The 23,054-nt window shown below is 41.8% G+C and overlaps 2 protein-coding genes across 4 annotated transcripts in view; both read right to left on the bottom strand.

Annotated features, from left to right (window-relative positions):
• The window catches only part of LOC136751661 (myelin-associated glycoprotein), a 363,254-nt gene extending 356,282 nt beyond the window's left edge, over window positions 1-6,972 (bottom strand). For 2 of the 3 annotated variants that reach the window (XM_066707450.1, XM_066707452.1), the window contains exons 1-3: window positions 6,903-6,972; window positions 5,537-5,623; window positions 4,738-5,091 (exon numbers count right to left, since the gene is read on the bottom strand). In XM_066707450.1, the coding sequence (XP_066563547.1) occupies window positions 4,738-5,091; window positions 5,537-5,582 (400 nt within the window). In that variant the 5' untranslated portion in view covers window positions 5,583-5,623; window positions 6,903-6,972. Of the gene's footprint in view, window positions 1-4,737; window positions 5,092-5,536; window positions 5,624-5,904; window positions 6,056-6,902 lie in introns of those variants that run through there. The other variant, XM_066707451.1, reaches the window with a different exon arrangement.
• A 4,528-nt stretch (window positions 6,973-11,500) lies between these two features.
• Window positions 11,501-22,687, bottom strand: LOC136751662 (E3 ubiquitin-protein ligase TRIM39). Its single transcript, XM_066707455.1, has 7 exons — window positions 22,460-22,687; window positions 16,306-16,880; window positions 15,941-16,036; window positions 15,490-15,723; window positions 15,259-15,406; window positions 13,678-13,704; window positions 11,501-12,239 (listed from the first exon to the last, which is right to left on the bottom strand). Exons 2-7 carry the CDS (start codon window positions 16,876-16,878, stop codon window positions 11,698-11,700), a joined length of 1,620 nt encoding a protein of 539 aa, XP_066563552.1. The 5' UTR covers window positions 16,879-16,880; window positions 22,460-22,687; the 3' UTR covers window positions 11,501-11,697.
• Between the last annotated feature and the right edge of the window lie 367 nt (window positions 22,688-23,054).

Here is a 23,054-nt window from a genome sequence, read left to right as displayed (position 1 = left end):
TCAAATTATCTTAGATAAATATGTAATATAATCCATTCATGAATTAAGATTAAGTAAATACACTCAATACGATCTAAGCACAAGCCTATGTGTGTATGTATATTATATAATTTTCACATTACAATAGCTTGGGGGTGCGGTCTGAAGACCTTAATGGTCTTGGTTGTATTGACAGTAAGACATTTGAACAGCCTTCAGTACAACTAACTAGTAACTTATGTACAGACATAAAGAACGAAAGCACAATTTAATAACGATAGTAAGTAAATGAAACTAAACCACACTTATTTAACCTAAGATATGCAGTATATAACCGACATTTAACTGAGCACAGCTCTTTGCTAGTTAGATAACTCTCCACGGCCAAACAAAAGCCTTATAGTAGTAACTTTCTTACAGAAATAAAGAATGCACCCTATGATGTTAAGAAAAAAGTGAATTAAAAAATACTAAAGTAACTTTAGACATATTAAATATGTATCATTCATTAAGTATGTGTCAATTAAAACAGTAGATTTATACTTTTTAGTTAAATAATCTCCAGGCTCAGCATCTCAGGGAGTGAGACAATACATACAATACATAAACACAATACAGACAGAGGCCAGAGGGAGCGGCAACCTTAGAGACGACAGCGAAAGACAAGCGCAGGGAGACACAGTCACATTAGAGTCACACCGGATCATGCGTGAATCCAGCAGGTCTGTAGTGAGATAGGGTTAACACAAAACAATCAGGCGCAGAAAAAGAGAGATGGGCTAGAAATAGAGAAAACCGATAAATAAATACATACATACATACATACATACATACATACATACATACATACATATATACATAAATAACCATAATAACAGGGTGAGTAATAAAGACCAAACCGAGACAGTTGAATATTTGAATATTTTATTAAGAATTTGCTTCACCAAAACAGTTTACACAGTCACTCCACTGATGCCCTGACAGGATCACACTGCAGTGGAGGGGCTTCACAAGCAGGACGTCCTGCTCTCAGCACCGCGGTGGGGGTTTGCAGGAGCGGCACGGATCCATCAACAACACAAAACAGACCCTTCTACCCTTTCTGAGTAACGTGATTCAGTAACATCTCTCAGTGATATTCTGTATAAATTCTATGAAGTTCTTATCTGGGTGTCTGACTTTAAGTCTTCCTTCTTATGGTTTTAAACCATTTTTGCAAATAAGTGACTCTTGTAGTACAAGTGTGAGAAACACTTCTGATTTTCCAATTCCTCAAAAGACCTTTTTTGAACCTTCAAATAAAGAGTTCAAAATTTCTTTATTAATCATGCACAGCAAACAGAAACAGGGGTGATATTGTACAGATATGTGAGATATGTGATAGATTTGAGTATTTCGCTAGGGTTGTTGTAATTTAGGAAATGCTTTATTATTATTATTATTATTATTATTATTATTATTATTATTATTATTATTATTATTAATTTCTTGGCAGACGCCCTTATCCAGGGCAACTTACAACATAAGTGCAATATAAAATGTATTTTCTATATCCAAGTCAATTCCGGTTGTAACAAAGCACACATAGCAAACAGAAATAGTCAATACTTTATATTCAAAATACTTTGTGTGCTTATTGCACATATCAATTGTATTATTTTTATTACAGATATGTCTCCTCAAGAGGGAAATGCAGACAGATGACTGACTATGAGAGTAATTAATACTACTACTACTAATAATAAAGCATTTCCCAAATTTCAACAACCCTAGCGAAATACTCAAATCTATCACATCGATATAATGTCATGTATTTCAGTGCACTGTACATGTTTCAACACAATTGTACATTACTTAGATACAGACAATGAGTCTCATAAAGCAGTTTGCAAAACTAGTGAAATACATCTGGTGTCTCACATATCTGTACAATATCACTTAACTGCAAAAATGGTTTAAAACCATAAGAAGGAAGACTTAAAGTCAGACACCCAGATAAGAACTTCATAGAATGTATACAGAATATCATTGAGAGATGTTACTGAATCACGTTACTCAGACAGGGTAGAAGTGCCTGACCGCTGGCTTTGTACAGGCTTTCTGGTGATAAATTCTCAGTCATTAGGGGTCTGTTTTGTGTTGTTGATGGATCCGTGCCGCTCCTGCAAACCCCCACCGCGGTGCTGAGAGCAGGACGTATTGCTTATGAAGCCCCTCCACTGCAGTGTGATCCTGTCAGGGCATCAGTGGAGTGACTGTGTAAACTGTTTTGGTGAAGCAAATTCTTAATAAAATATTCAAAATATTCAACTGTCTCGGTTTGGTCTTTATAACTCACCCTGTTATTATGGTTATTTATGTATGTATGTATGTATTTATTTATCGGTTTTCTCTATTTCTAGCCCATCTCTCTTTTTCTGCGCCTGATTGTTTTGTGTTAACCCTATCTCACTACAGACCTGCTGGATTCACGCATGATCTGGTGTGACTCTAGTGTGACTGTGTCTCCCTGCGCTTGTCTCTCGCTGTGGTCTCTAAGGTTGCCGCTCCCTCTGGCCTCTGTCTGTATTGTGTTTATGTGCTGCTGGGTCGGTCTCACTCCCTGAGATGCTGAGCCTGGAGATTATTTAACTAAAAAGTATAAATCTACTGTTTAATAAACGTTATATGTAATTATTTATACATATGTAACATGTCTAAAGTTACATTAATATTTAAAAAAAAAAATCTTAACATCATAGGGTGCATTCTTTATTTCTGTAAGAAAGTTACTACTATAAGGCTTTTGTTTGGCCGTGGAGAGTTATCTAACTAGCAAAGAGCTGTGCTCAGTTAAATGTCGGTTATATACTGTTAATAAGTGTGTAATAAGTTAATAAGTTAATAAGTTAAATAAGTGTAGATTAGTTTCATTTACTTACTATCGTTATTAAATTGTGTTTTCGTTCTTGTCTGTACATAAGTTACTAGTTAGTTGTACTGAAGTCTGTTCAAATGTCTTACTGTCAATACAACCAAGACCATTAAGGTCTTCAGACCGCACCCCCAAGCTATTGTAATGTGTAAATTATGTAAATATACATACACACATGGGCTTGTGCTTAGATCGTATTGAGTATATATGTTTTTACTTAAATTATTTTGTGTACTTACTTAATCTTATTGCATGAATGGATTACATTAGATATGTATTTAAAATAATTTGATGTTTACTAATATTATTACTGAAATTTCACAGATTTTACATATATATTCTATGCTTCTTATATTACGTCTATATTCTGTTGTTCTTAGGATTTCTTAAGTTAACTTAGTAACGTTACATTTAGTTTACATCACTGGGTGACTTGTGCCTCTTAAACTACCTGCAGCCCCACTGCTTCTACAGAACGCTGTCTCTCGCCACATCCCGCTCTGACGGGGCCCCCCTCCTGTCACATTGCCTCAAATGTGAACAGAGCCCCCTGTCTTCCGTGCCCTGTCAACTCCGCCCCCAAATATACTAATTCTTCACCGACCAGAGGTTACATCTCTTCGCCACCCCCACTAGCTCGCCACACTCACCCCCGCCCCCCTAGGAAGGGGCCCCCGAGTTCAACTCAAGTTCAAGGTCAAAGGTCAAATCCCCCGCAGCCCCTCTTCCAAAAAATATTCCTATATAACTACTGTCCTCGCTAAGCCTTGTTAACGTTGGTTACACTTCTAAGCCTTCTATTCTTGTTTCCTGAGCCTCTGTATTTTGACCCGTACTACGCCCTTTGTTCTTTGATTCCCAGATTCCCTTTGATAGCCTGTTCGCCTGATCCCGACCTACTGACTGTGCTTAGACTTCAGGTTTCGCCTTGCCCTTGTTATACCAGTTTGTTGGCCCCAGGCCTCCTGCTTGCCTCGACCTTCCCGTTTCGTGCTCTGCTCCTGGATTCGCCTTCTCTAAGGTGCCCTGCTTATATAGACTTCAGACTTCAGCAGAGCACATTGCCAATGACAGAACACACACACCCCATCAGAGTGAAGCAGAGCATGGTCTGACAGCCCAGGATTACAGCCTGGTCCAGCACAGCCAGTCAGGGATGCAGGAAGCCAGGTAAATACAGACACACAGGGACCTACATGACACTGCTAATCAATGGCCTGATCTGCTGCACACACGAAAGAACCCAAAAGATACTCTCCACGGCATCCTTTAAAATAGATCTCAAAGGACTGTAAACGATCATAATTAATCATATCACCTTTTTCAGTAACTCACGCATATAATAATAATAATAATAATAATAATAATAATAATAATATTACTCAAGACGCATCTCTTCCGACAGCACTTGTAATATTAGTCCTCTATCCCTGCTAGATAGCACTTCAGCTTATTATGCTCCTCTTGTCCTTGATTGTTTTCCTCCTTGCTCCCTTTCCCGTAGCCCTCGTCTGTAACCCTACATCTTCACAGCACTTAGCTTTCACCGTCCAGGATGTAGGAAGTCTTTTACTATACTTGTGTAAATTGTAATTGTAATTTGTAAAATGTATTTTGAATAAGTTGAATTTGTTATGATTGATACCTTGTACTTCTCTGTATTTTTGCACTTATGTTGTAAGTTGCCTTGGAAAATGGCGTCTGCCAAGAAAAAAAAAAACTAATAATAATTAATAAATAAATAAATTAATTAATTATAAAAATAATAATAATAATAATAATAATAATAATAATAATAATAATAATAATAATAATAATAATGTGGGATACCAAATAGTTTTTACCTGTAACTTCAATTTTAACTGGTGTTCTATAGGTGAATTTGATGGGTTCCCCAATTCTGAAGTGATAATTATCGCTTTTCTGAATATTGTTCAGGATGGTCGTGCAGTTCTTGGCTCTGAAGTCCCCAATGATCTCCCCAGGCTCCTGTGATCCAGGTCCATTGGATTCCAACACAGTGGGTCCTTCTGCTGAACCCTCTCTCCATAATGCTGTTTTCAAATCCTTCACCTTGTCTTTGAATCCGTCAGCAACCTCAAACTGACAGGGAATCAGCACACAGGAACCACTCAGGGCTGCTACACTGGCAGGCATTGAGATTGAAAAACCAGGAAGTGTCTCTGTGCAAATGACACCTAGAGAATACAGTTCAGGACAGTGTGAGCAGACTGAGTATGCATTAAAACTAAATAAATAAATACATACATACATATTTTCAATAATGCGATCAGAATTTCTACTACAGTTTCAGAAATGTAAACCCATTAGACACAAGACAGGCACCTGACACTGACAATGCAAAATGATAGGTTGTGAATGCAACCTCGGTTATTTGAAAAAGGAAGCAAGGCGCTGTCTGAAGACATGTGCAATGGAAGCACGAGCAAATATGAAATGGACGTTTTACAAATGTAAATATCTCAGCAGATTCTGTACTCAGTTCCACTAAACAAGATTGGGTATAGAGAACCAAGTCAGACTGATTTAAAGGATGACCAGACTCCTTATCTTGGTTTCTTCTTCCCAATATCACTTGTGCTTTTCTTGCTGACAGACGGCACATCTCTGACAGACACCCACCTCGCAGCAGGCAGGCGATGAGAAGGAAGCCCTCAGTCACAGCCATGTCCCTGTCAGTGAAGAGCAGAGGCACAGAGAAGAGCTCACCTGCAGAGGGACACTGATGTCAGGAAACTGGCACAGCAGAGGGGAGACTCTTTCACATCTGTGTTATAGTCCATTGCATACTATATAAGGTGCATGAATGGACATCCTCAGAGATGTCACACTCTTAACAAACTACACATCATCAGTGTTAATTCATTAACTAATGTATGCTAAGTAGAGATCTACTTGACTGCAAATATCTACATTGACTATATCTGGCACCAAAAACACCACAGCAGCCTCACATTACCACAGACTGTAAAAGCAGAACTGCCCTGTACCGACTTCCCCTTCACTGTGTTTCAAGGGACCCTAGTCTGTTTCAACCATGGATCCCAGCAATGAAGAAAGACAATCATAGTCTTCTGGACATCTGGTGTTTCCAAACCTTCCTCCAGTAGTGACAAATCCATGACCAATGCTGTCATTCAGCTTTGATCCATGACTGTATAGTAAAGAATCCCTCTTTCAGAAGATGCACTTTAATACATTTTCACTCACAGTATAAATGCAGTTTTTCCACATAAGGCGTTATTGCATCACCACCAGTTTAAAAGTAGTCATGACTCAAACAACTGCTCATAAACTGCTCACCCTGACTTCCATAGACTGGACACCCTTAAGAAAACACTATACAGATTAAATGAGAAAGCTTTCACACATGAAACAGTTACATAGAACAGGGCTGATGTTTCTGTTACGAACTCAATACTCATATTGTTACATTTTGACTGATGATGACTCCTATTTAAAGACATTGTAACTCATAAAAAGGCAGTGGCTGCATTACATATATATTTTTATAAATCACAAAATAAACATCTAAAAGACAATAATAATGTTTGGCTAAAAGCTCACAGTGAGGCACTAGAAGAGAAATAATAGCATTAACCTCAATTAAAAATAGATTTGTAAAGTTTGGACAGGAACATTTTTGTTAATATATATATATAACTGCACTATGTAGTGTTTTACAGGAAAACACCAAACCTTTCCTCCAAACACAGATTAACCTGTTCATGCTTTATTTCCCTGACCTTGTTTCTTGCTAGATTAATACTGTTGAATGTGGAGCACATGTTAGTCTGGAGCAATAAACTTAAAATACAGAAATACTGTTGATGTAACAGAAAAACTTGACACCGTGCACATCAAATTCAGTAACACAACATCTGTCTTAACTTCACACAATACCAGTATCTCAAGAATGGATCCTTATTACTACATTTTAAAAGGCAACCCTTAGTAAAATAACTGTTTAGTAAAACTGAGCACTTGCCTTTCACAGGACAGTCTGGACGCTCTTCACACAGAGTGCACTGACACTGAATGTGCCCTTCCTACACCGAGAGAAAGGGGAAGCAGCAGCATTTCTGTCTTCTCACCAGACTCCCTCAGTCCCTGCAGTGTAGAGGTGTCCTGTCAGTGAAGGCCTGGTGGCTGCAGACACCCTGCCCTCCAGCAAGCAGCGGCGCTGAGAGAGACCCAAAGGTACTGGGGCTGGGCCACATCTGTAGCCCAAATATACAGACATATTGAACTCTTAGTGTCTCTTATCGGGGTCACTGTGTTGTACAGTGTGTCCTCAGAGCAGGTAGTTGTGCAAAGCACTGACCATTGGGCCAAGACCCCACCATCACCAGAGACAGTGAAATACAACAATATTATATGAAAGGGGTTGTGGGTCCCCAGGGACATAGAAACCCTTCACACCATAATCCATATGCATTTGCTGTAGACTACGCCACTCCTCTTTTTATTATGTTGAGGGAGGGAGAACCTCACGTCACCCCTACGATTTTCCCACGCAGGTTCTACCGGACGACCACCATGGACGACAACAAGCATCAAGTAACATTCCCAGTAAGGAATTGAGGTCTTGAAGCACCGAGGATAATGTATTTAATTAACATGCTGTCGCTAGATAAATCTAATTTGCTTGGTGTGCATACTATTATTAATATAAAACGTTATACAGTTTATATAAAACATTAATAACGGCTCTTCAGTGGGTGTGTTGTCTTTACAGAGTGCAAGATTTTGGAGGGTCGCAGAAAGAGGGGCCAGCTGGAGGGGAGTGAGGACGGTGGTAGCCTGTAAGGGGAAATGGACTACAGCCTTTGTGGCAGAATCCACCAGAAGCTGAAGAGCATTGAACAATGCAGCAACATAAGAGGCATTTTTAACAGGAGTCCCAGTGGATGTGAGGAAACCACGTTGTTTCCACAGCTGTCCATAATCATGAACCACGCCAAAAGCATAGTGAGAGTCAGTGAAGATTATTACAGGAGGATACAGGCACAAGTAACAAGTTCAGTAACTTGTGCAGAGTAAACAGCAGGTAAAGGGCAACACTTAACTATTTCAGAAGCGGTGCAAACTGCATAGCCAGCGATTAGGTTTCCTGAGGAGTCTCTCCTGTAGGAGACATCTACATAGAAATCAAAAGTGGGACAGGGGTACTGTATCTCTGAGGTCAACACGGGGAAAGGTATAGTTGGCAGTAACAGTAATACAGTCATGGGTTTCACCATCAGTCGGGAGGGGCAATAGGGAATTAGGATTTAGGACAGGGCAGCAACACAGCATGATATGGGAGGAAGAGAGTAATTAAATCTCAATTTTAGTCAAACAAGCAGCAGAGAGGTGCTGTCACTGTGCAGAAGCCCATGCGGAACAGCAACAGTGAGAGAAGACACTAAAGTATCAGACTACTCTGCAAGGAGAGCAGCTTCAGTGACCACTCTGAGACAGGAAGGAAGCAGTACTGTAGTAGGCAAGAGGTCAATGTTTGTCACCATGAGTCTGTTAAAACACAGAGAGCGACATCCCCTTTTTCATGACAGTAAGAAAGGCTTAGAGTAGTCAGGGAGGCCTAGGGCAGGGGCCAAGGAAAGGGCCTGTTTATTATTATTATTATTACTATTATTATTATTGATGTATTTATTTATTGGTAGACACCCTTATCCAGGGCAACTTACAAAACATAAGCGCAAAACAAAGTGCAAAAATACAGTGCAATCAAAGCATAATGCAATTTACAAATTCCGATTTACACACTTGTATAGGAAATATAGATAGTAAAAGCTAGTAAGTGCAGGCATCACTAAGAGCGAAGGGAAAGGAGGCACAGGGGAAATCAAAATAAACAATACGAGTACTGGTAATGCAAGCAAGGGCTATGTCAAAGCATTATGCTGAATCAGTGCAATTTTATAGGATAATAAACTACTAGATTACAAGTACAATCTGAACAGATGTGTCTTAAATAATCGCTGGAAGGAGGTCAGAGACTCTGCTGTTTTGACTTCAATGGGAAAGTCGTTCCACTGCTTATGGGCCAGGGATGAAAAGGAGCGGCTCTGGAAGAGGGAGAGTGGAGAGGAGGCAGAGTTAGTCTTCTGGCACTGGAGGAGCGCAGTGGTCTGGAGGGGATGTATGGAGAGACGAGTGTCTGAAGGTAGCTTGGTGCAGTGTGGTCAAGACAGCGGTAGGTGAGGGTCAGAGTCTTGAATTGGATGCGTGCCGCTATCGGGAGCCAGTGGAGGGAGCAGAGCAGTGGAGTAGCGTGTGTGAATCATGGCAGAGAGACACCAGACGAGCCGCAGAGTTCTGGATGAGCTGGAGCGGCGGGTAGTGGATGCAGGCAGGCCGGCCAGGAGGGATTTGCAGTAATCCAGGCGGGAGAGGACCAGTGACTGGACGAGCAGCTGAGTCGAGTAGTCGGTGAGGAAGGGACGGATCCGGCGTATGTTGCTCAGGAAGAATCTACACGTGCGTGCCAGCGTGGTGATGTGCTGGGTGTAGGAGAGCACAGGATTGAGGGTGACTTCTAGATTTTTAGTGGAAGAAGAAGGAGAGAGTGTGGTGGATTCCAAGGGGATTGAGTTGGGGAGGTCAGCAAAAGGTGAAGAAGAGAGGGGGAAAAAGAGGAGATCCGATTTGGAGAGGTTGAGCTTGTGGTGGAGCGAGTGCATCCAGGCGGAAATAGCAGAAAAGGAGGAAGAGATGCGAGAGGGGATGAGAGGGTCAGAAGAGGGAAAGGATAGGAAGATCTGAGCATCATCAGTGTAGAAGTGGTAGGAGAAGCCATGGGAAGCGATGAGTGGGCCCAGGGAGCGAGTGTAGAGAGAGAACAGGAGCGGGCCCAGGACAGAGCCTTGAGGAACACCTGTGAGGAGAGGTTGGGGGGTGGATGAGGAGCCTCGCCATGTCACTTGGTAGGACCGGTCGCTGTCCGACATGCAATATACTACACTGTGGAAGCCAGACACAAACACAGGGAGTGAGACAATCTCCGGTTCCGGTTTTGTCCCGGCTTTATTCAGTTCAAGCTCCTCAAGTGGGGAGAACATAAAAACAGAAAACCAAAACCAAAACAAACACACAAAAATTCCCAAAATGCTGTGCTCCGGGCAGACAAGGGTTTTGAACTCAGTCCTCCTTCTCGGTGGTTAGCTTCCCACCCTAGGAAGGGAGAGGAATTAAATAGAAAAGGCACAAGTGCCGCTGATGTCACAATCGCCTCGGTGCTCATTGCCCGAGGGTCAGAAGAGGGAAAAGACAGGAAGATCTGGGCATCATCAGTGTAGAAATGGTAGGAGAAACCATGAGATGCAATAAGGAGTATAGAGAGAGAAGAGGAGGGGGCCCAGGACAGAGCCTTGGAGCACGCCTGTACCCCAAGGTTGAGGTTGAGGTGTGGACAAGGCAGTTTAAAGGCAGTTTCAGCAAGTGAAGACCAGGAAAGGGGGTGTGTTGAGATGAGTAAGATCATGTAATGGCATTTCAACAGATGCATAACCCATAATCCACTGGCAAAAGAAGCTAGCCATGCCGAATGTACACATTTGTGATACTATGGTGGGTCTGGGGATTTGCGAAATAGCCTGAACCCATTCCGAGGAAAGGTGACACTGACCTGCAGAAATATCATGCCCTAAGTACCTGATACAAGGTAGACAGGTTGGAGTTTATCTTTTGAGGCTTTGTGACCTTTAATAGCCAGAGAAGTGAGTAGTGTCAGAGAGTCATATAAGTAAAAGCAAATACAAATTGATCAAAATGAACAGGAATAGAAAAGAAACAGAGCAGAAATCAAGTACAGTAAAATATGTAGTAGTAGCAGGATTTGGGACTATAGGGAAGAAAGGGAGAACAGCTTTGTTAATCTCTCAGAGATGCTTGGTTATCTCATACAATGACACTTATATGACAATCAAACGTTAATATAATTAATTTAATTTGATCTCTGTATGTTGAACCCTTTTAGTGTTTTATACTAACAGAACAACTAAACCACATTCAAAGTCAAGTCAAATAGAAACCTGCATACTCTTACAAGCTTCATACTGATAAGAAACACACCTCGATCTGATTAGTAATTTGTGATTAGCAGTCAAAGTGTTATTAAGTTCATTATAAAGTAAACTCTTTGTCAGTGAGTGTCCTGTGGGATGATTTACTGCAGTAATACTGTATTCAGTGCAGCGAGATCACACAAATTGGGACACCTTAGTTTTTTATAGGAAAACTAATAAAACCAGGAGTACAGAACAAAAAGATGCCTCTGGTGTTTTATTTTTGCTTATCAGCAAACATGCAATACCATAGAAACACAATATCCTCCTGTATGTGCTCAGAAAATGCAACTAAAACTAAAAGACTGTGAGTCATGGCACGTCCTGGTTGCAAAATGAGGCGATTGTGTTTGTACTGCCAGATAAATATCTAAATAAGGAGATCATTTTCATTGATTTAATTTACATCCTATAAAGATCTATAACATGGGAAAAAAATACATACAAAATGTCAGCTAAAATGCTTATTATCTACCGATAATTTCCAATAGAAATAAATCTGTACTCACACTCTCTCTCACACACACATTCAAACTTTGAAGTGCTTTATTGGAATGAAAAACCACAAGCAGCCAGAGCATTTTAGAACATACTGGCCTCCCCTTTTCCTTTGGGTAGTGTTCTCAAATTTAAAGCAGACTCCCTCTGGGGCTGGAGAGCACTAATGTGAACATCACGGTTATTACTCCTGCTGCCTCTCCCACAGAGAATCATTCAGTCTGTGTGACTGACAGGAGAGATGATCAGTGGGGCTGCGTTTTCACCATTATTGTGATTAGGGCTGAAGAATGGATAGAGTTTCTCAGTGAAGGTGTCAGTGAAAGTGTAGATATGAGACCTGGCCTCTACATTGTAAAAGGAGATCTGCCCCCCCTCATAATCCAGAAACACCCCCACCGTCCCGGGCTTCGGGCTCAGGGGGAGGAGGACAGAGGGGTCAGCACCAGCCTCATAATTAGCTCCATTTCTCAGCCACACAGTCCAGTAACCATTCTCAGGAGTATATATAATCTCCCCCTTCCTGTCAATGGACTCTCTGGCAACTCCTAAATCCCAGTCAGTCTTCTCCCCCACCTTCACCTCCCAGTAGTGTCTCCCTGAACTGATGCCCTCTTTTGCCAGGACATTGCCAACAGGATCAAATCTCTCTGGATTGTCAGGGAGAGTCTGTCGTTTGTGTCCAAGTCTCACTTGTTTCCCATCCTCAGACAGGATGAGAAGGGGATGAGCTGTATTGGGGTCCAGAGTCACATCCACTGTGGAGCAGAGAGGAGAGATACATGAAACAAACTGCAGTTAAGAAGAAAAGTGGAGAAAACAATTATGAAATTACAGGCTTTCTTGTTTTTCATTTCCAGGTTATATATTTTGAGAGAGATCTGAGAGTATGAGGTATTTAGATCACACTGCTGCCCTAACAGACGAGCCACAGTCGGTGTTGTAATGAGCTCCTCTCCAGGTGGGGACACTGGTCACACAGGAAGCTGTGCTGCCTGGACTGAGTGAATGTTGCTGATGGTGCTGCTGTACTCTGGGCTCACTGGGGATTCTAGCCTGCAGTTCAACACCAGCCCTCTACACAAGCTAAGCAGGGCTGGGCCTGGCCAGTACTTGGATGGGAGACCTCTGAGAAAAACAGATGTTGCTGCTGGAAGAGGTGTTGATGAGACCAGTAGGGGGCATAACCCTGTAGACTATGTGAATCCCAGTGCCCTGGTACAGTGATGAGGACACTGTGCTGTGAATAAGTGCTTTCCTAAGGATGAGACCAGAGGCAGCCTGCCAGTAGGGTCAGGCACAACTTATAAATAAACAAAACAGTACTTGTACATTGTAAACTTTATAAACCATACATTATTGTAGGTTTCATGGATAACAGTGCACAGTTCACTATGGTGGATGCTAATAACAGGAGTAAACAAACCAGAAACAGCACGTGTATATCAAGGTCATAGGTCATTTTTGTGTGATAGTTGTGATATAATTGTTGGTTATAGCATTGCAGGTTTATTACTTAGAATGTAAATCTACCATATGTATTATTTTCATGTATGTTGTGGTATTTCGGGGGTAGCAGTCACAACGGCGACTTGAACCCTGTTCTCCTGCGCCACAGTGCAGATTTTACTGAATCACTTAAAACCAATAATACTGTGAAAACATATTAAAACAATCAATGCCAATAAATTGTAATTTGCTCGATTTTTTTTTTAATACAAATAATGTTATATTATCAATAAAATTGTAAATTATGCTGAGGCACCTTGTATATATTGTAGTGTGCCAGAGGGTAGTGTAGTGATCTTGAGCCTCACTAAGAGGCCTGGGGCTCAGCATCATTTACAATTCTTATGATAATAAAAATTCAATATAATAGGCATTCATCTCTCTCTGCCCATCTCCCCACTGAGTAGCTGTTGTGTAGTCAGTGTACTGAGAAACTGAGTTTCAGCATAACTTTTTCTGTTCCTCAAAGCAAGCTTAAAGTCCAAATGAGCAAATTACCATAGGAGATCATTTAAGTCAGGCTATCTGATTAGCCTGTATTAATTAAACCAGGAATGAGGAACGGGGCCCAGGTCACCCTGAGTGAGGCATTTTATCAGCACTGCCTGGCACTGTGGCTCTTTGGCTCTCTACTCTGCTCTCTTTCCATCCATAAGTGAGGGCAGGAGAACAACAGAAATCACACACCTGCACACTGCTGGATCCTCTTCAGCTCTGGAAGAAAAACACTCTGGTCAAACAACTTTAAAAATCATTTTTTTCTTAATTTCATAAATTAAACATACAAAAACTGCAACGTTCATATGCTTTAATCATGAGCAATAATGTTTGAGATAGAAAAACAGTTTCCAACCATTATCATTGAGTAAGCAGGAGTCTAACCAAGCGGGCACAGGGGTAAGGCAGGCTAAGCCCTGGGTAGGACCATACCAGTGCCAGTGCATTATAGGACACCTCTAACACACTACTCTCACACAACTAGCAGTAGCAGCTTGTGACACAGACTCCACTCCCTGAATCGCTAAACATGCCCACTTTTGAAATCATTATTTGAAAAATTATGTGAAAAAGAAATGCAATTTGGGCAAGTGGATAGTCACCTGTGACTGAGTTTTAAGCTGTATAACAGAATATATCTAGTAAATATCCTACTTCAGACCATTGCAGCTCATAAAACACTGTGACCCCGACAAAAAAGGTAAGAGGATAAATTAAAGCTTAAAAATAGCCTACTCCAATTCATATGTATTTTCACAACAATGAGAAGCTGGTGTTTTTAAATTGACAAGAAATCGAATCAGCCTCCAGGATAAAGAGGGATTTGTCCTCTTTTCAATGTATGCTCATGTTTCGTGTTTCTTAGCCTGTTCTGAAGTGTTTCAAATCTCACACCCCTGTATTAGTCCATATATTTCCTGCTAAAGATGACTGGAACAATATGCAGGAAAAATAATATTGTATTCCATGTGGAGCAGCCACTGACCAAGTACCATGCTCTTGAAAATGTCTTGGTGTACGTTTCCCCTTGTCCTTTGTTTGTTGAATAATGTCAATTTCTGGTCTGCCAGGGTCAAGCTGCTAAGTTACCAACTTGTCTTGTTATTGTAGTCATTTAACTGCGTTTTTTAAAGGAAACACTACACTGTTACACACACCAGGCACAGCTGCATTGACACAAGACACCAGCACAGGGCCCAGAGTTGTGCAGGGTGAGGGCTGGAGGCTTCCTGCATTTCCCATATTTGACCACTAGGTACCATAATAAACCTGCCTGCTGGAGTGGGGAGCTGAGATCTCCTACCCCGATATTATGCAATAGTCGCTGAAATTATGATTTTAACTCGACAAATCGACACTTGATGTCTAATTTAATTCATTGATTGTACAGAAACTGTGTAATATTCATTACAAAGTTATTTATGATGTATTGATTTGGATAATGAGTTTATGAGAAAGAACTATGTTTTGGGTGGATACATTCACCTGCCCAGATGAACGAGTCATGCTTGACAACTAGTCAAATGAAACTATGGGAGGGATCTGGAGCCCCTAACCTTAAAACACATGGCCACAAGGATAACAAGCCCCCTCCACACAGGCAGACATCCAAAGATAGAAATTGAACCCAAGTCCCAGCAACTCTGAGGCATCAGCACTAACCACCGCACAACCAGAGAGTCCCAACAGGAAATACAAGGAAAACAAACACTGAATTTTCTAAAAGTCTAAAGAAAACTATTTTCACCCAACAGTATGAATTAAACTCACTTATCTCTGGCAGCTTCTCCAGTTCCTCCCTGAGACCCTCCTCCAGCTGAGACACAGCTCTCCTGACAGCCTCGAGACAGAGGTCAGAGTTCACAGAGATGGCAGACCAGTCCTTGGTGTGTGGAAGAGGGCACAGGACCGGGAGACTCTACAGCAAAAGAGAGGAGAAACTCATCATGATGGAGGGGTCAATAAAGTTCACTGTAAATGACGTGATATCACAGTGCTGACCTGTAGGAAGTGGATGTGGTCCTCAGAGTGTGAAAGCTGCTCCAGCTCAGTGCGTCTCTTCACCAGCTCAGTGATCTCCTGCTCCAGCTCCTTAATGAGCCCTTCAGCCCACCTCTCCTCCACTCTCTGCTTCTCCTCAATCAGCTCCAGCAGCTCGTTGTGGCTTCTCTCAATGGAGCGCACAAGAGCATTGAACACCCGCACATTGTGATTAGCCTCTCTCTGGGCACAGCGCTGAGGGGACCAGAGGAACACACAGAGGAGCATGACACCGTATCAATGAGTGACACAGACATTCAATCAGCTGAGAGTGAGTTATGAGCTGTGACCTCACTGGGACCTGAAACCACATCACACGTATTCTGACTAATCCTGCAGTCTGTGTGAGAGAGAGCAGCCCTGCAGTGCCCCACTAAGTAGGGTGTGATCAGACAGGACAGACAGGACTCACTCTGTTGAGCTCCACTGACCATCTGAGCTCCTCCACCTTCTTCAGCCTGTCCTTGATCTTCTGTTGCACTTCTGCCTCAGTCTTACACAGCTGAGCCTGTGGAGAGACAGGGGGACACAGACACTCCAGTCACTGCTGATGACACACTGACACTGACACTTAACACAAAGCCTTCTAGAACAGGATCCTGCACTTTCCAAATGTTTCCTGCACATATAGACAATTACATTACTTTAAATTGCTTCTATCTATTGTCTTCTATCATTTAAAGTGAAATATCCATCAACATCCAAACATGGTGCTCAGTTCAAATATTTATTTGAATAATGTAGAATAATTGTAAATATATAAATACAAGAACTCACCCTTTTCTGTCTATATTCCTCCTCTACTGAGACAATAGTGTGTCCACTGTGGTCTTTCTCAGTGCAGAACTGACAAACACAGACCTGGTCTTCTCTACAGAACAGCTCCAGGACTCTCTCATGCTTCTTGCACAGCCTATCTTCAATGTTGCTCACAGGCTCAATCAGTTTGTGTCTTATGAGGGTTTTGACTCTCTGATGGGGCTCCAGGTGAGTCTGGCAATAGGAGGCCAGACACACCAGGCAGGATTTCACAGCCCTGTGCTTCCTCCCAGTGCAGATATCACAGCACACTTCTCCAGGATGAGTAGAGCACTCCTCAGACAGACAGATTCTGGTCTTGATCTGCTCACTGATTTCCCTTAAGGTTGTGTTAATGCGCAGATCTGGCCGCCTATAGAAAGTCTCCTTACACAGTGGACACTGGCACACAGCACTGCTGTTCCAGTACCCTCCAATACAAGCAATGCAGAAGTTGTGCCCACAAGGAGTGGAGACTGGGTTGGTGAATATATCCAGACATATAGAGCACTGGAACTGCTCCTCAGACAGGAGACTGCTGGGGAGAGCCATTCCTGAGGACAAAGGAGTGACAAGAGAGAGTTTCAGATTCAGTAGTGGGATGGAGGCTTCAGACAGACTCAGCAGCAGTGTGTTTCCATCTACAGCACTGAACGATGTGTAGCAGATTCCTAGTACTCCATATTTATTGAAGCAGTGAATGTATCTGAGATTCAGACCAACTTAAAAGGTTTCCTTTATTTCAAAAACAATAATAAATAAATTGCACCTACATACACAGGGGCATATTGTACAGAGATTGTAATAGCAGCAGATGCAACAATCTTAATGACAAACTATAATCAGTCAATATGTCAGTCAATTCTAGAATACATTTCCAGTAAAATCACAGATACACGGCATAAAGTGAAAGCAAACCAAACCAATGATGCAATAAATAATTTTCAAAAACACACAAACTTGAAATGTTAAAATAGCATGAATTGCAAAGATACAATATTAAAAAATACAAACAATACAGCAGGATTGATCATTTTACTGCTCTAGTTCTATGGTGTGCATTGAAATACAAACCCTTTCCTGAATCTGAATCCTGCACAATGCCCTCTCAAACAGACTCCAGTCTCTTCCTAAATGCTTTCAAAATTAAACCGAAAATAATCAAGAAATATAACGAATACTTAAAAAAATAAATGTGTTGGTTAACTCCCCAATACTCATCCAGAAACCAACACAGATGTATCCATCAAGTGTCAAACAAAATCCTTTTTTCAAAACAACATGTGGAACATGCTGCTCATTCAGACCCTTACAGACAGGTCTACAGGCACACACACAACACAATGTACTGCAGAGGTATGACAGTAACAACAAGCATGAGAAGACACGCAACATTAAACAAAAAGAATAACAGTGATTACATTTTGACATGACAATAAGATTATCCGATAACAAGAAAGAAAAAGTACTGAGACACACATTGTGACATTGAGACTGTCACACATAAACACATTACAGAGCCACACACACACACAGACTGTCACACATAAACACATTACAGAGCCACACACACACAGACTGTCACACATAAACACATTAAAGAGACACACACACATAGACTGTAACACATAAACACATTACAGAGACACACACATGCAGACTGTCACACATAAACACATTACAGAGACACACACACACAGACTGTCACACATAAACACATTACAGAGACACACACATGCAGACTGTCACACATAAACACATTACAGAGAAACGCCTACAGAGACAAACACACATGCAGACTGTCACACATGAACACATTACAGACACACCCACACACACACACACACACACACACACACACAGACTGTCACACATAAACACATCACAGAGACACACACAGACAGACTGTCAGACATAAACACATTACAGAGACACACACACGTAGACTGTCACACAAAAACACATTACAGAGACACGACTACAGAGACAAACACACACAGACTGTCACACATAAACACATTACAGAGACACGACTACAGAGACAAACACACACAGACTGTCACACATAAACACATTACAGAGACACACACATGCAGACTGTCACACATAAACACATTACAGAGACACGCCTACAGAGACACACACACATGCAGACTGTCACACATAAACACATTACAGAGACACACACACACACAGACTGTCACACATAAACACATTACAGAGACATACACACACAGTGTCACACATAAAAACATTACAGAGAAACACAAACACAGACTGTCACACATAAACACATTACAGAGACACACACACATGCAGACTATCACACATAAACACATTACAGAGACACACACACAGACTGTCAAACATAAACACATTACAGAGACACACACACATAGTGTCACACATAAACACATTACAGAGACACACAAACACAGACTGTCACACATAAACACATTACAGAGACACACACAAACAGACTGTCACACATAAACACATTACACAGACACACACATGTAGACTGTCACACATAAACACGTTACAGAGACACGCCTACAGAGACACACACACACATGCAGACTGTCACACATAAACACATTACAGAGACAAGCACATGCGAACTGTCAAAAATAAACGCATTACACAGACACACACACACACACACACACACAAACTGTCACACATGAACACATTACAGTGACACACAAACACAGACTGTCACACATAAACACATTACAGAGACACACACACACAGACTGTCACACATAAACACATTACAGAGACACACACACACATACACACAGACTGTCACACAAACACATTACAGAGACACGCCTACAGAGACTGTCACACATAAACACATTACAGAGACACACACACATGCAGAATGTCACACATAAACACATTACAGAGACACACACACACAGACTGTCACACATAAACACATAACAGAGACACGCCTACAGAGACACACACACACATGCAGACTGTCACACATAATCACATTACAGAGACACGCCTACAGACACACACACACACACACACATGCAGACTGTCACACATAAACACATTACAGAGACAAGCACATGCAGACTGTCAAACATAAACACATTACAAAGACAGACACACACAGAGTGTCACACAAAAACACATTACAGAGACACACACACACAGACTGTCACACATAAACACATTACAGAGACACACACATGCAGACTGTCACACATAAACAAATTACAGAGACACGCCTACAGAGACACACACACATGCAGACTGTCACACATAAACACATTACACAGACACGCACACACACACACAGACTGTCACACATAAACACATTACAGAGACACACACACACATACACACAGACTGTCACACAAACACATTACAGAGACACGCCTACAGAGACTGTCACACATAAACACATTACAGAGACACACACACATGCAGAATGTCACACATAAACACATTACAGAGACACACACACACAGACTGTCACACATAAACACATAACAGAGACACGCCTACAGAGACACACACACACATGCAGACTGTCACACATAATCACATTACAGAGACACGCCTACAGACACACACACACACACACACATGCAGACTGTCACACATAAACACATTACAGAGACAAGCACATGCAGACTGTCAAACATAAACACATTACAAAGACAGACACACACAGAGTGTCACACATAAACACATTACAGAGACACACACACACAGACTATCACACATAAACACATTACAGAGACACACACACACAGACTGTCACACATAAACACATTACAGAGACACACACACACACAGACTGTCACACATAAACATTACAGAGACACACATACACAGACGATCACAAATAAACACATTACAGAGACACACACACACAGACGATCACAAATAAACACATTACAGAGACACACACACAGACTGTCACACATAAACACATTACAGAGACATGCCTACAGAGACACACACACATGCAGACTGTCACACATAAACACATAACTGAGACACACACACACACACACACACACAGACTTTCACACATAAACACATTACAGAGACACGCCTAAAGAGACACACACACATGCAGACTGTCACACATAAACACATTACAGAGACACGCACACACACACAGACTGTCACACATAAACACTTTACAGAGACAGACACACACACACAGACTGTCACACATAAACACATTACAGAGACACACACACAGACTGTCACACATAAACACATTACAGAGACACACCTACAGAGACACACACACATGCAGACTGTCACACATAAACATTACAGATACACACACACACAGACTGTCACACATAAACACATTACAGAGACACACACACATGCAGAGTCACACATAAACACATTACAGAGCCACACACACACACACAGACTGTCACACATAAACACATTACAGAGACACACACACACACATACACACAGACTGTGACACATTAACACATTACAGAGACACACACATGCAGATTGTTTCACATAAACACATTACAGAGACACACACACACAGACTGTCACACATAAACACATTACAGACACACACACACACAGAGACTGTCACACATAAACACATTACAGAGACACACACACACAGACTGTCACACATAAACACATTACAGAGACACACACACACAGACTGTCACACATAAACACATTACAGAGACATACACACAGACTGTCACACATAAACACATTACAGAGACACGCCTAAAGAGACACACACACATGCAGACTGTCGAACATAAACACATTACAGAGACACGCACACACACACAGACTGTCACATATAAACACATTACAGAGACAGACACACACAGAGTGTCACACAAAAACACATTACAGAGATACACACATGCAGACTGTCACACATAAACACATTACAGAGACACGCCTACAGAGACACACACACATGCAGACTGTCGAACATAAACACATTACAGAGACACGCACACACACACAGACTGTCACACATAAACACATTACAGAGACACACACATGCAGACTGTCACACATTAACACATTACAGAGACACACACACGCAGACTGTCACACATAAACACATTACAGAGACACACACACACAGACTGTCACACATAAACACATTACAGAGACACACACACATAGACTGTCACACATAAACACATTACAGAGACACACACACATGCAGACTGTCACACATAAACATTACAGAGACACACACACAGACTGTCACACATAAACACATTACAGAGACACGCCTACAGAGACACACACACATGCAGACTGTCACACATAAACACATTACAGAGACACACACACACACAGACTGTCACACATAAACACATTACAGAGACACGCCTACAGAGACACACACACATGCAGACTGTCACACATAAACATTACAGAGACACACACAGACTATCACACATAAACACATTACAGAGACATGCCTTCAGAGGCACACACACATGCAGACTGTCACACATAAACACATAACAGAGACACGCCTAAAGAGACACACACATGCAGACTGTAACACATAAACACATTACAGAGACAAACACACACACACAGACTGTCACACATAAACACATTACAGAGACATACACACAGACTGTCACAGATAAACACATTACAGAGACACACACATGTAGACTGTCACACATAAACACTTTACAGAGACATGCCTACAGAGATACACACACACAGACTGTCACACATAAACACATTACAGAGGCACACACACACAGACTGTCACACATAAACACATTACAGAGACACACACACATGCAGACTGTCACACATAAACACATTTCAGAGACACACACACACACACTGTCACACATAAACACATTACAGAGACACACACAGATACAGGGACTCCCACTCAGTCACATGGGCAGGAACAGGCCCTTATGAGCAGATCATTAAAATGCTGCCATACAGAAAACATTCAGGCTGGCCTGCCTGAGTGTCACTGGGAGCTGATCGGCCTGTAGACAGTCATCAACTCCTTTATAACAGCTGCTGATCAGATACACACTCCAGCCATCAACCCTTGTTCTAATAAAGTGTCTCTGAAACTCTTCTAAAACACTGTGCACAGGCCTACCTGAAGGATCTCGCTCAAACCTGTGCAGAGCAGCTCTTCAGAGTCCACACTGTGGTCAATAAGGCCCCGGGTCTCTTCCTGCCCCGCTCCTCTGTTACCCGTGTCCTGTCACTGTACTCAGCAAACCCACAACTCTTTACACCCACACAGGGCCTGGGCTCTGCTGCAGCAGGTTGTAAGATCTGGACAAGGAGGGGGAAGTACAGCAGCTCTTCCTGGTTCTCCAGGTTTACTTTAGTTTCTGTGAAGCGTTGTAGCTGAGCCCCTCCCCTCCAATGCTGCAGTCTGTGCTCTTAAAGGAGCTGCAGAGAGCCTGGACATATTGCTGGCTCACACACAGCTGCAGGGCACTGGGGCCACACAGGGGCTCCTGCTGTAACAGAGTTCACTTTACACATGCACTCAGTCATATTGCAATAGGGGCTAAAATAGGTGTAGTAAAATAGTCATGTTATAATAAAGATATAGTAGAATAGTCATGCAGGAATAAGGCCTCTCAGTAAAGTACAGTTACAGGAGAGGTTGATGTGAAGGACAGTGCAGTACTATAGCAGAAGGGGCTGATATCATGTATGTCACTCGCAGGACATTTAAA

This window comes from Amia ocellicauda, chromosome 6 (genome assembly GCF_036373705.1).
Source record: "Amia ocellicauda isolate fAmiCal2 chromosome 6, fAmiCal2.hap1, whole genome shotgun sequence".
NCBI lineage: Eukaryota > Metazoa > Chordata > Actinopteri > Amiiformes > Amiidae > Amia > Amia ocellicauda.
This window is presented reverse-complemented; position numbering and strand designations above follow the sequence as displayed.